The sequence below is a fragment of the Ambystoma mexicanum genome, chromosome 7q (genome assembly GCF_040938575.1).
Source record: "Ambystoma mexicanum isolate Mex_15411 chromosome 7q, UKY_AmexF1_1, whole genome shotgun sequence".
In the NCBI taxonomy this organism is placed as follows: domain Eukaryota; kingdom Metazoa; phylum Chordata; class Amphibia; order Caudata; family Ambystomatidae; genus Ambystoma; species Ambystoma mexicanum.
In genome coordinates this window covers 139559183-139574026 of record NC_090941.1, presented here as the reverse complement: position 1 = coordinate 139574026, position 14844 = coordinate 139559183, and the positions used below count along the sequence as shown (strand labels likewise).

The window sequence follows — 14844 nt, the reverse complement described above, 5'->3', positions numbered from 1 at the left end:
AGATCAGTTAATACTTTCTCTAGTGCCTCAAACAGTTCTTCTGTATTCATCGCCCCAAAGCTTACATTATTCGAAACAGGCGTATTACAAACAGATAAGCTACTCCTGTTGGACCGCGAGGGTGGCAAACCATCCAGCAGTACTTCATTATCAGCTGGTTTCTCTGTGCATATTAATAATCCCTTAATGGGGTCAACAGTGATCCTACTATCTTTACTATCCTTCGAAGGCATATGGGGCACATTATTTGGTGAGTCAGAAGGCTCTAAAATATGTCCTGTGTTTGTTGTGTTAGTAGACCGAATATCGGGTTCATAGGTTTCAGGCACGTTCAACTGACAAATATCCTGGTTATTTGCCGGAGCTTTCAACATCTTGCGGAATAGACTATTCCGCCTAGCATCATGATATGCGTTTAAGTTAAATAGGTTTTGTCTCTCCCATACTGTAATCGTTCGACATTCATTTGTTGAAACAATAGGACTTGTTTTTAATTCATTGGTATTATACGAGTCTTGCAAAACTAGTGATAGCAGTTTTGTGTCAATACAGGGTAGTTTCAACATTAATTCATCAACTAACTCAGTTCAACTATTTTCTTTATCAGGGGTTGTCATCTGAAGCGGAGGGCTGCGATCATTATTCTCAATTTTATTGAAGAAGGATGTCAATTTGGCAAGTTTTCCTTCTGGTAACAGCCCAGGTTTACTGATAACTTTATGTTTGCACGTTCTGCTTGGTCTTTTTGCAATATCAGAAACCAGGTCATCAGCTTTTACTTTCATATTGTTTTCACTTTTTCCCAAAGCTTTAGCAACGGACCGTAGTTTCATCAATTTTAACAGTAATAAGCCTTGCTCACTTATCCCTTATTTGCGTTTAGCAACTCATTCCACACAGTTACACAGTGTTATCTAGTCACGTTAACGTTGAGTTTAAATTTTAAGTTAGCTTTCCAATTCTCACTCACTTCACGCTGCTCGCGAGTCAGCAAATAGCCACTTCAGAAGCTACTTCCGGAAAGCGTGCGCGCGCCAGAAAGCGGGCTCACCCTTCCTTAAATAGTGACGGTTTCACAAGGGGGCGGGGTTTCCACTTGCAGATTCTAAAATATAAATAATGCCATCAGCATAAGTCCAATATATGCAAGTATTGCATATAGCTGCAAGTAACTGCTATGGGTAGCATCAGAGTGTCAATAAAGTCGCTGTACCGTTTCACACAATCCTCTTTGACTCTCTGCAGTGTGGCGTCCCAGCAAACAGCCACTTCAGAAGCTACTTCCAGAAAGCGTGCCATGATTAAATTCAATTACAATTTCCAGGTAACCTTGCAAGTCAAATCATGGTCACACTACTTTCCAATTAGTCAAAAAACCAAAGAAACACATCAAAAACAATTAATGTTGATCAAGTGTGACCTTAAAGAACAAAAAATCCAAAAAATCAATCGCTGTATCAATAATCAAACAGTTGTGCCTGTGCCAACATGTGTTTCGACCTTTGTGGTCTTCCTCAGGGCACACAGCAGAGCTACACATTAATTCATAGCATTGTCAACCATGCTATATGAGATACCACTTATGTGCAGCATTCACCAGTGCTTGTCCTGTTTATTGAGATTAGCATGCTGCCAAAGATTCTATCCATCTGTCATTATTTATTTGTTTTTTGTTATTCCCCTTATATGGAGATGTATTCAATTATGGGAGTTCCTGTTGAGTAAGACATGTAATGAACATCTAGATTCCTCGGTTGTAACCACAGGGTCAAAGTATCACACATAACATAGCGGGTTGTTGGTTTCGTGATGAGCCAAGGACATTGCCCTTATTTGTTGTCATATGAAAGTATGATATTTGTTGTAGCCGTCTAGGTCTCGTCCACGTTATGTATAAAACGCTGATAAAATTTGCAAAATCCAAGAAACTTTGGGAGAGGGTCAGGTTAGCAGTGCTTGTATTTTTCTGTTGTCCATCTGAATTCCCTGTGGTGACAGGACAAATCCCAAAAACTCTACAGAAGTCACATGAAAGGAGATTTTTTCCAATTTGACGTACAACTGATGTTGCCGTAGTTTTGTAAGTACTGCTTGGACATGGGCATGTGTTCCTGGACGCAGGCGGAGTAGATTAAGATGTCATCAATGTACACCACAGCGCACACATCTAATAATTCACGTAAAACATCATTCATGAAATTCTGAAAAGCAGCCGGGGCATTGCATAAGCCAAAAGGCATCACTTGGTACTCGAATAATCCATACTTAGTGTGGAAGGCAGTCTTCCATTCATCACCTTCTTTAATTCTCACCAGATAAGTGTCATGACCACTGGGTTTCCTCTTAAAATGGCCTCCAAGGACAGGCATTAAACAATGAGTTGATGTCACTCAAGCAGGGCAATCAAGAGTTACTTGCATATGTGGCTACTTTTAATAGGTTGGTGGCAGAAACAAATTGGCCTACGGAAAAGAGAACAACAGTATTTTATCGTGGTCTGCGCAGTGAGTTGAAAGATGTTTTGGCTAAAGTTGTGAATCCACCTGAAGGTATTGCAGAGTTCATAGACTTGACTATTCAGTTGGATCATCGTCTTCAGGACAGAAGAACAGATCGAGCTTGTCAAGACAATCGACCCTTCGTAGTCCGTTCCAGAGAACCAGTGGTGAAGTCAGGAGTGGATGCCCATCCGGAACCTATGCAGTTGGGCGGAATCCGAGGCCCAATCTCCCAAGCCGAGAGAGAGAAGAGACGGCAACTGCAGTTGTGCTTGTATTGTGGCAAGGCTGGCCACTTTTTGAAAGATTGCCCAGTGAAACCTGCTCGGAAACCTTTAGGAGGAGTTAATCAGGACAAAAAAGAACAGATGGCGGAAAACTCCAGTGCCCGACAAGTCTAGAGGTCCACTTGTCGAGCATGGAAAAGGTTGCAGCGACCTCACACTTTGTGTTTCCTATTGTCCTTTTTGGTCATGAGACTCCCACCGAAAGGCATGCATTAATTGCATACATTGACTGTGGAGCAATTGGCAATTATATGGATCAGCATCTGGCTAGCAAATTGGGATTCTCTTTAAGGAATAAGTTAGAAGTCGAGAATGTTTCCGGGGTGGATGGCACTCCATTGGTGTCAGGCCCCGTTACGCAGTGCACTAACCCGCTTATTATGCTTTGCCAGGAAGGACACAAGGAGAGGATCTCTTTTGACCTTATTCGAGCCCCGCAATTCCAAATCATCTTGGGAATACCCTGGCTGGAAAAGCATAACCCATTAATTGATTGGTGTTCCCGGACCCTGACCTTTCCCTCGAAGTGTCAGAGTTTGTGTTTTTCAGCAGAAGATTCGGGAGTAACAAGGCAGCCTGATGCAACTACCGAAACTACCTTAGGTCTCATAGGTTCGTTACCAGGAGAATATCAAATATTTCAGGGTATATTTCAAGAAGAAAGGCAAGCATAAGTATTACCCCCACACAGAGCATATGACTGTCAAATTGATCTCATTCCTGGAGCTCAGCTTCAGTGCAGTAGAATTTATGCCCTCACCGAAAAAGAAAATGTTCACCTGAGGTCTTATCTGGATCAGTACCTAGCTAATGGTTTTATCAGGCCATCCAAGTCTCCGGCGGCATCACCTCTCTTTTTTGTGCCCAAAAAAGAGGGCGACTTGAGGACCTGCATTGACTACAGAGCAGGGGGGCCCTACCCTGCAGGCCCCATCGTTTGAGGGGCCTGCCCACACTTTCCTGGTTGCCCTCCTCCCCACCCCATTGAATGGGGGGCACCTCATGTACTCCTCCCTGGAGTGAGAAATCTGCCCCCCAGGGAGGATGACAAGGGGTCCCCCTTTCCACTTGGGGTGGGAGGCAGAGGGCCACCACCCTTTCATGTCCTAAAAAAAATCTGTGGTGGATAGTGGTCCCCAACCCCTTCCTCCCTTCCCATTGTGTTCTATTTTTTTTTTCTTTTTTCATATGCCCCCACCCCTGGGGGCAGATGGTCATCCATCTGCCCCCAGGGGTCTCCATACATGTGGCCCCATGCTTTGGGGCTTCGGGGGGGGAGAGGACCGCTTACCTAGTAAGCAGCCCCTCCTCCCCCCGCTTCAAATGGGATCCTGGTGGTCTAGTGGCCATTGCTAGCCACGGATCAAGCGCCCTGCGCCCAACCCGTGACTAGCAATGCTGTCACACAGGGTGTCGTTGGAAAGGGGAGAATCTCCCCTTTCCAAGGACACCACCCAAACAAAAATCCATGGTGGCTAGGGTCCCCGCCCCTCCTCCTACCTTCCCATTGCGTTCTTTTCTTTTGGCTTTTTTTATTGCCCCCCACCCCTGGGGTCAGATGGTCACCCATCTGCCCCCAGGGGTCCTCATACATGTGGCCCCATGCTTTGGGGCTTCGGGGGGGCTGCTTATCTAGTAAGCAGCCTCCCCTCCCCCAGTACTCGAGACATCCCTAGTGTCTAGTGGCATTGCTGCATTACGCACGCCGACGTGAAACTGAAGGTAATCCAGCCCCCTGGCAGTGAGGGGGGCCTCCCCCTCACGTAGCCCAGGGGTTGGATTACAGTTTTGAGCGATCCCCGCTTTGCAGGGATCGCTCAAAACAAGGTGCTAAAAAGGATGAGCTATCTCGTCCTTGGCATTGCTGAGGTAATGTCAAGGACGAGATATTTCGTCCTTGGCACTTAAGGGGTTAAGAGAAAACAATGTTACTATCCACGATACATGTAGATTGTCTGCAACAAAAAAAAAAAACACGGAGTGTTCCACAATATAAACATCCGACTCCTACAAGTCCAAGTTCCCCCCAGAAAAGAAACATCAGTACCAATAACACATGTAATTTCCAGGCTTCCCCACATTATAAAGCTATAAGGCATGAAACATTATAAACTTGGCAACATTATATGTACTAGTGGGTACCTGGGCCACAACAATAAGCACACACTCCAACACTTACAGGCCAAAAACAACATCAACCCATGATCCAACCCTACTAACGACACTAGCCCAGAGGCCACAACACTAAACACCACAACAACAAACTACTGGCCTCCCCTAGACACCTAAACTCATCAGTCCTCTGACACAGTGAGGGTTTTTAGCTGAATATTAAGGCCAAAGAGATCTGGATCCAACTCCCTCAATTTGTCACAAAAAAACCACAGCACCTTTCACAAAACTCCTCACTTGCAGGCTTACCCACCATATAGATGGGACACTTCTCCTTGTCAAGGGAATGTGATAAACATCTCCTCTTGTGATCTGGCTCAGGAGCATAATCGTCGACTGGAAACCCCATGGCAGCCGACTGCTTCCTTTCCAACCCTTTTCTGTGTTAACGATGTTCCCATGAAACACAAAACCCTGAAACAAAACCCTCTGAACTGCCCAAGTTGCCGGCAATGGAACCCAATCCTCCTTGAAGTGCACGTTGCATTCTATTTCACAAATGTATGTTACGCTGCATCCACTCGAGACAGCAAAACTATTTCCTCCTGTGAGGATGACGTCACCACTACTCCTTCAGCTGAAGACGGGACACATCTCCGTCCCGACTGACCTCACCCCCAACATGCACCTTCTTGCAGGAGAGCGGCATTCTGCACACCCCACGAACAGCACCACGCTCGGAGTCTTGACTATTCTGCTCGACCAGGTCCCATCTCACCTCCAGGGGGACTGGACGTCCTCACTCCTCCTCCTCACCTGCCTGCATGGGCATCTGCCTCTTCGGCAGCAGGAACAGCAGCGATGACCTGACCACCCGGCTCATGCTCTGTACTGCGCCACTCAGCCACAGTAACCTCCAGCACCTCTACAAGTGGGATGCTAGCTGCGCAGTCCAGACTGCAGGCACAGTGACAGCAAAGCACTTCACCTCTCTGCACTGGCACCCGCCTCGCCGCTGACAGGCCCCGCACCATCTGTCTGGCCGCTTGGCTCAGACCATCTCCTGCACTGCCCGGCCCATAGGACACTGGAGGCCTTCCTGCAATCCTCCACACACCAGTTTCCTCTTGTATGGGCAACAGGCTTGCAGCTCCAGTGGGACCCCTCGCCTCCCATGGTTCTGGCTGCTGGCTAGCTGCTGCTGGCTTGTCCGTCACCCGTGGATAGCAAATGGTTGAGTCAGTGTCTTCCACCCGCTGCTCCCCCTCCGCAGCTCCTGGTCCTTGCAAAAATCCTTGTCACCAGTGAAGTAACCAAGATGGGGGTTCTTCTTCTACACACCACACAGGAAACCAAGTAAGTTCATAGGTTTATTTGTGCTCAAATGTACACCATAAATCCTGGTGTAGCACAGGCTAAACACTGGCCCATCCATCACCAGCTTAGGACACTCTAACTGTCCCACTCATACATCATCACATTCCACTGACAGCCATCCCACTGACAGCTAAACATGACGTAATGTACAGCAGGCACATTTCTACATATGGGAAAAAGTACGCCCTGCTGTACGTTATAGGGATATTGCAAGTCTCAGAGGTGTTGTATGATCAAACACAGGTGCAAGGTTGAATGCTGAGTTTCTTCATAAGTTCCTGGAACTCCAAAGGGACTTTCAATATCCTTCTGAAGTACAGTAAGGCACACTTTATTTTTCATAATGCAATGTTACATCATCACATTTAATACTTGATCTCTTGATCGATCTGATGATTAGAAAAATCATATCATTGTACAGATTGTAGTATTTGCATTTGTATTAAACAGGTTGAAATACTTGTTTGTATCGATTGTGGTTTACAGTAAGTGGTAACATGCAGAAAGTTTCTTGCTTTACTGTTCTAAATTCGAAAGGTACACTAAATAAACATGCTGCCATAAGCACCTCCTCATTTATCAACTAATGACTATGCCTAAGTCTGACACAGTCCAACACAGTTGACTATCCCACCCTGATCTCCAGGCTGTCCTCTGCCGGGCTGTCTGTCAGAGTACTGGACTGGTTTGTTTCCTTCCTTGCCGACCGCTCTCGATCGGTCTCTCTCCCGCCCTTTTATTCTAGTTCGGTCCCACTCTCCTGTGGTGTCCCGCAGGGATCTGCTCTTTCCCCCATTTTGTTCAATCGTTACATTAGGCATCTTTTGTCCCTCATTCTTTCCCATGGCTTCCGCTATTATTCCTACGCTGACGAAACACAAATCCTGATTCGTCTTGACTTAAACCAAGCTGATAAGGCCACCCGGTTTAGGTGTTGTCTTCAGGAGGTAGGGGAATGGATGACATACAACTGGTTGAAACTAAATGGCAGTAAGACCGAGGTGTTGGTGTGGTACTACCTCACCTCTTTTTTACTGGACTAATGACTGCTGGCCCACTGCCCTTGGCCCCCTCCCGGAACCTGTTCTATCTGTGAAGAATCTGGGGTTTATCTCTTCTTCTCTTGCTATTGCGCCAGTATGTAAGAGTGGCCATTTTAAACTTTGCATACTCGGGATAGTACTTCCATTTGTGCCTTAGAAATGTTAGGCTTAGACTACTGCAACTCGTATCTAGCCCAGCCACGCTATTTGGTCAACCGCCTTCAGCTGTTACAGAATGCTGCGGCTAGAGCTGTCTTACGGCCCCTTTTTGGCACCCACATGACTCCATTACTGAGGCAGCTGCACTGGCTCCTTTTGGAAAAGTGGGTCCTGTTAAAGTCCTTGTGTATGGTGCACAGTGCCTTTATTGGCGTGGGAGCTGATTATATTCAGAACAAATGTCCTCACTATACTCCAACTCGATCCCTCCGCTCTCGATCTGCATTTCTTGTTGTGGTCCCCTGCTTCCGATTGATGCGCACTGGCGGACGTGCCCTCTGAGTTGCTGCCACGAAGGCATGGAATGCCCTTCCCATGTTGCTGCACAAGACCAGTGACCACCTCACCTTTCGTCGCTTGCTGAAGACCTTTGTGTTCTAAAATGTGGTTGTTGGGGTTCCTGGTCACTTCTCTTAGCGCCAGGGTACCTTCGGGCGTTTGTGCGCTCTACAAATTTGTATAACATAACAGGATACCGGCAAATGGAATAACTGTTACTGGCTCTTGGTCCGGCGGTATTACTTCTGGATTACGAGTGCCGTTGTGCAGCGTTAGTCCCCATTTCATGGAGTCCGATAGAATTCAATGGGAATATTACTGGTGCCTGTAATGCCAGTGATTTTTGCCGTTAGGGTGGAGGGAATCATTACATGCAGCTTTTAGCTGGAGGTAATTCCTCCACCCCACTGGCAAACTTGTAGTTGACCGGTGCGGAAACGTGCTGGTAAATGTTAATACGAGCATGTTAATTCTGCACTGGCCAACTCGTAATACGGCCCAATGACTTGACAACATAAAGTAATCTGAAAAGAAGCCTTTGCTTTATTTGAGAGTTTCACTGACAGGATTCCACCGAGACAGCAACCTTTAACACAGTGTTCTGATTCTGTCAGCAGGCATTGTGACTTTATGAATCAACTGGAACGTAATAAGAGAAGTGATGCCATTTTCATATTACATTACGTTATTACTTTCCAGTTGACCTGTAATAAGAATATTACATAATTTTAGCCTGTATGTAGTAAAAGAACATAATTTACAGGTTGTTGTATGGATATTGGAGGCTGTGATTCTTACAATAATGTAATAAATGGCAGCCTGAATAGTATAATTGGAATTATTCATTTTTCTAAGAGCAATATTTATTTACCTGGACAGTAACTATTAATATTTCTGATGTTTACAGGCAATTGAAAGCCCAACTCTTCAAAACATATCATGCAGTGTCAGGCCTGGGGATCTGCTGGCTGTGATCGGACCTGTGGGATCTGGGAAAGTGAGTTTTGATGATATTAAAATTATGCTATATACTGTTTCATTACTGCCGGCATGAGCTATAAAAGTGATGAGAGACAATGCAGTTCAATATCTTGTCTTCTAATTATTTAGATTCCAAAAATGTGAACATCGGGTTGTGGACAAGATGATTGCGGTCTCGCTGAACTCCATGCACATCAAAGCTGAGATATTGCACCTTAGACCCTGTTTGTGCCGTCAGGCACAATCCGGGATGATGTGTAGACCCAAGGTGGTGGTTGCTCCCATTGACTGTGTACATTGTAAGATTGCTTTGTCTCACTGGTCTGCTGTGCTCCCAAGGTACGGCCTATGTAGCTGAACGACTGAGTGGATGCAGCAGGCCTGAGGATGGCAGTGTGGTAGGCAAAGTGGAAGCATGGATGGAGGCACATTCCCTGCTCCGCTCTCCTGTGAAACTCGCCTCTCCATTTTACTGAAAAGACTCCTTTGCTCTGAAGAGGGTCGAGCCCCCTCCGAGGGCTTGGTGATGAGGCCATCAACGCTGTGGGCAGGAGTATGTAGCTGCAGCATTCCCTGTGAAGCCTGACTAAAGGTGGCCAGCTTAAATGTGAGGGCATGATCGTTTAACCCTAAAGATGACAAACGTTAAGAACATTGCCATGAGACGGAACTGAAAGACTAAAAATGGCCCATTTCTTATTTATTTTATAAAACTCACATGGAAAGCAATACATTTTTGGCACAAAGGCGCTCACAAAATTTTCCATTGCTAACAGAGCAGAGAGGACATAGGTTCTGTACTATGGGGTGAGAGAATGGGAGTTGAAGACCAGATGTTGCAGGGCAAGGTGGAAACATAAAACAGGGACAAGGACAGGACAGAATTACATAGGAACGGGATGGTAGAGGAAGTGCTAAATTAAGGATAGATGGGTGACGGAAAAGTGTTGTGGGGTTGTCTGTGAAGGGTATGAAGAGATGAAAACAGGGTGACACATTAGACTAGAGTTCTAGGAAACAGGTTCTTCAGAAAGAAGGAGAGCATTGAGGTTGAATTTAAGTAGTAGAGTCGTCTTAGGGAGAGGAAGAGCATTCCTGGATTAGGGAGGGAGAGGGAGGGAGGAAAAGAGGGAGAGAAAACATACACAAAAGGGAGCAAGAGGGCTCGAGTGGTGACACAGATGTGTGCTGAGGATGATCGTAACGAGAGAGGAGGAGAGTAAGGGAGTGAGATGAGCATGGATAGTTTTGAAGATAAGTTGTTTAGCTCAAAGTTTCATAGATTGCCAGCCAATCTGGTGATGGGCAGAGAAGGTATAGATAAGGCAAGAAAGGTTGAAAAGTGTGTGGACTGCGATGAAAAAGCATAGTTGGGAAGGTCATAGAGGAGACTGGCACAGCAGTCAGTTCAAGAAAGAACTAAAGAGGAGATTAGCTGTTAGCAGTATTGAAACGGAGAAGATTGCACATTTTTCTGATATTGATGAGGTTGACTCTGGCTGCAGTGGCACATTTGGAGATGAAGAATGAGAAGTTGTGTGGTGGGTTGAATATGACACCAAGGTTACAAGCGGAAGCAGAGTAAGGAAGGTAGTCGGGAGATAATAGAAGAAAGAGGATGAGATAGCCTGTTTGGCTGGAAAGTAGAGCACTTCAATCTTAGTGGATTTCAGCATTAATGAGCGAGACTCCATCCTATATTTGATGGCTGAGAGACAGTGTGAAGTTTTTTAAAACAGTTTGTCTGATAAGGAGTGAAAGGAGAAGATCGGAGTGTTGTCAGCAAAGAGTTGATAGGAGACACCATAAGAGGAGATTGGTGTGCCAAGAGCTGGAGTATAGAGAGTGAATAGAACTGAACCAAGGACAGACTCTTGTGAAATTTGAACAGTAAGGGGGTGAGTGGGGAGGTAATGCTGTTCCAGGACACCTGAAAGAGCCTGGGGGCAATGTATGAAGCCCACCAAGTAATGGCCTTATCTATGATGTGAAGGAGAGATAATGTAGAGAGGTCCGAATGGTCGAGGGTATCCAAGGCAGCAGAGAGGTCCAGAAGAGTAAGAATAGATTTAAGATTTGCATGACGAACGGAAGATATAAAGTTGCTGACATTCAGAAAAGCTCTGTGTAGAATTCAGAGGTCGGAAGCCAGATTGATGAGGGCCACGGAGGTTGTGAGAAACCATGAACTCAGTGAGTCAACTGAATATTACTCTCTACAATTTTGGAATAGTGTGGTAGAAGAGACAGGGCAAAGGTTGACAGGACATTAATGATCTAGACCAGGCTTCTCAAGGAAAGGGATGACAAGAGGCTGCCTTGTAGGGTGAGGGAAAATGGCATTGTTAAGAGAGGAGTTGAAGAGTGAAGCAAGATGTGGAACAACACTGGGAGCTATGAGTTTCACAATGTGCGGGGCTCAGTGGTGGCACAGGAATGGTTAGCCTTGAGCATTAGGGCAAGAACCTCATCAAGGTTGGTGGGGCTAAAGGAAGACATAGTAGCGGGAGAGGGGGTAGCAGTGGTGGAGAAAAGTGAGCAGGAGGAGGGGATAGAAGGTAAGTAACGAGTATTGTGAATGGTAGAAATTTTAGAAGCAAAGTAAAGAGCAAGATCATTTGCAGAAAGAGTAGAGGAGATGGCAGAGTCAAGAGTAGAGGATTAATTTTAAAGAGCAGTGAGAAAGAGTTGGAGATCTGAGGGGTGTCTTGACCTTTGCAAAGTGCAAACCTTTTTCTGCATTGTTGTTTTCGGGGTGTGGATGAGTGGTGTAATCCAGAGCCGTAGAGGGAAGGATTTAGTAGTGAGGGTAGTGCGAGGAGAAGAGAGCATAAAAAGCAGTGCTAAAGGTTTTATTTAATTGTTAAATCTTTTTTGTTTTTCACAACATTGCAACGGTTCGATTTAACAGTCTTTACAAAATAATGGAGTCTTTGAATGCTAGATACGGTGCAACTGCAAACAAACACAAATAACATAACCCATTGAACAACAACATACTCTCTCCCTTTCAGTCTTGTGATAGCACGGCTCTAGCCCATGTACGCTTGCTTAGTGAACAGTCTCTTGTTCTAGGTCCTTCATGTCCCTCCTATCTGATGCCTCGCCTCCGTGTCCTCTGCCACGCTCCTCCCTCCTTCCATCTGTACTTCACAGGGGTTTATCATCTTGTGAAAGGAACATCAATTGTACCAACGCATTCCAATCTTCCACATTTTCACTACTTTCTCTCCACCCTCTTTGCAAGTCCCTATACAATACTGTGGTTTCTGCCAACGACCACTTTCTCAAATCCATCCAACATTGTCTATATGTGGGCCTCTACTGGACTTCCAGGTCATGGCAATTGGTTGTTTTACCAGTATGCAGGCCAGGTCCATCATCTTAATCATCGGCCCAGCTTCTCTGTCTTTAAAGATCCCTGGAGACAGGCCTCTGCCTTCCATATAAAGCATGTACACTTACGTCCCGTCCCCTTTCCTGCAAACGGTATGGGCGTCCGTTCCAAGGGACGGGAGACGGAACCTTTTTCACCAGAAAAAACCTTCACCTTTAAATTTAGACGTGCGCGGGGGCGCAGCCCAGAGAGCATGTGTTGCCCTGACTCCACCCTCCAGTGCCACACCTCAGTCCCCTTTTCCGCGTCGACAGGAACGGGCCGATTTCACCAGCGCTCCTGGGTTTGTCTTCAGCCATGTAATTCCATGCGCGGATACTTCCTCTTTGTCTTTTTTGTCTTATCTATCATTTAGGTACTCGGTCCTCGGGCTCCACGCTCCTCCCCGGCGCATGTCGACTTCTTTAGGGTTCAGCAGGTGTCCATCCTGCAACGGGCTCTTGCCAACTTCAGACCCCCATGCCCTCTGCCTACGTTGCCTTGGCTCAGACCACAGTTGGCAATCATGTTCTGCGTGTGACTCGCTGTCCTCGAAGGCGCTGAAGAACAGACTAGCCAGGTTGTGGGAGCTCTTCCAGAAGTCGCTTCCAGAGGATCTTAAGAACTTTGTGAAGCATCGAACCAGGCCCATGGTAGGGCCAATATTTTCTAGTGCACCCTGCAAGGGAGACTCCTTTCCAGGGACTCTCCCGCACAGGAAGGAACGGCCAGGTCCTTCTACCGGCACGTGCCCCGAGGCTGCTACAGCTGCCGGCCTTCGGATCGAGGGGTCCTCGGATCTCGAGGGACCGGAAGGTTCTTGTACTGGGTCTATACCCGAGGGGCTCACCCTGTTACCGGCATATTGGCCGATGGGCTATGCCCTGTTACCGGCATCATGTCCGATGGGCTACGCCCTATTACCGGCAGTATGTCTGAGGGGGTGCCTAAACGCAGCTCTACAGACCCCCGGGTCGAGGGTGGCACACCTACCGGGCCGAGGCCCGAGGAGCAGGGTAGGCCTCGTGATCCACACACAAGAGTCTTGGACGAGGCCGGGCCCAGCGGGCCGAACAGCACGTCACAGCCACGTGGCAGGCAGCTCGACAAAATGGCAGCCGCGCCAGAAAGGGGCACCAGTCCGACCCCATTCCACAAATTCGGCGAAGAACGAGTGTCGAGGTGGGACTGGCCTCAACCAGGTACGTGGCCTACCTTCATTTGCACAGGGCTGCTTTCCTTTGCGTCCATATGGACAGGGTATGCAGCGGCTCTGGCCAGTGAGGAGGTGCTCTTCGAGAAGTTTCTCGGCCTCATGCGTTCTCTGCAGATGGGGGTTATCAAAGACGCAGTCAGGGAAGTCCTCCCTGCCATGCTAGAGGTACCACAAGATGCCTTCATCGTGCCCCTGGCTCCGGTGCAGCCGCCTCCTCCGGCTCCACAGCCAACTCTGCAACCTCTGCCGCCTCTTCAGCCTCCGGCTGCGGCCCCTGTACCCCAGCCTCCAGAACAGTCTACCCCTCCTCCTCCACAAGATCCTCCAGATCCGCAGGATACAGACGAGTAGGAGGATCCGGACACGCTATCCTCAGCCAGGGCCTTCCATGAACGTCTTGCTGGCCTGGCGAAGTACCTCGGCCTCCCCCAACCAGAGGTCGAGCAGCCGGCAGAGGGGTTTCTGGCTGAAGTCCTCACTAGATGCCCCTCTGCCAACACAGGGATTCCACTGCAAACCGATGTAGTCTCCCTGGCCAAGAACAGTTGGCTCAAACCCCACTCGGTCCAGCCGGTCATTCGACGCCTGGACGCCAAGTACAGGCTGATGGAGGGGGATATACTCTTGCTCTTGACCCATCCTCAGCCACACTCCTCTGTGATCGCTGCAGCATCACTATACTCCAAACCTCAGTCATCCTCAGCCGCCTCCTCTGCGGTGCTGCTAGGCAAGGAGGAGAAGATCTTGTAGGCATACGGCATGATGATCTACTCCAATGCCTCCCTGCGTCAAGCCAACGCAGATGCCATGCTGGCTGCCGCCAACCAACGGTTATGGTGGGAAATTGCAGACTTCCTTCCGGAACTCCCCACCCAATGCCAATCACACTTTAAGGCGGGGCTAGCGGAAGCCAAGCTTATGGTGCATGACCTCATGGAATCCATAGTGGCTTATATCGATACCTCAGGCCGTGCCATCTGCATTGCCACAGACATGAGGAGAACTGCCTGGCTTCGGGCAACGAAGTTCAACAAGGATGTCCAGGAGCGCATTCTAGATCTTCCGTTCGAGGCGAGGGGGACCTCTTTCACTCCTCTACGGACGAAGAGCTGGACAAAAAGAACAGCAGCTCACAAATGGCAAAGTCTTTATCCATTCTTACTAAGACCACGCCCAAATCAGAAACCCAATCTCAGCAGCACTCGGAGAAGGGTTGTACATATGGAGGGTTCCGCGGCTTCCAGGAACGCAGATCCAGGCAGCCAGACCTCTCGCCGTCTCAGAACTGGCACAAACAACAAAAGGAGGGGTAGTAAGGGCTTTTTCCAGTCCCCCTCTTCAGCCTCTGAGGGAAAGAAGGCATGACACGCCCCTTCGGGTCCACGTGTCTCTGGTGGAGGGCAGGCTTGCTCTCCATGCACAATTCTGGCACCATAAATTCGCGGACCCCGGAGTC

At 47.7% G+C, this 14844-nt stretch overlaps 1 protein-coding gene across 2 annotated transcripts in view; it reads left to right on the top strand.

Moving 5' to 3' along the window:
- Positions 1-14844, top strand: part of ABCC4 (ATP binding cassette subfamily C member 4 (PEL blood group)) — a 2280107-nt gene that overhangs the window by 903731 nt on the left and 1361532 nt on the right. For both annotated transcript variants that reach the window (XM_069639145.1, XM_069639144.1), the window contains exon 10: positions 8723-8812. In XM_069639145.1, the coding sequence (XP_069495246.1) occupies positions 8723-8812 (90 nt within the window). The remainder of the gene's footprint in view (positions 1-8722; positions 8813-14844) is intronic.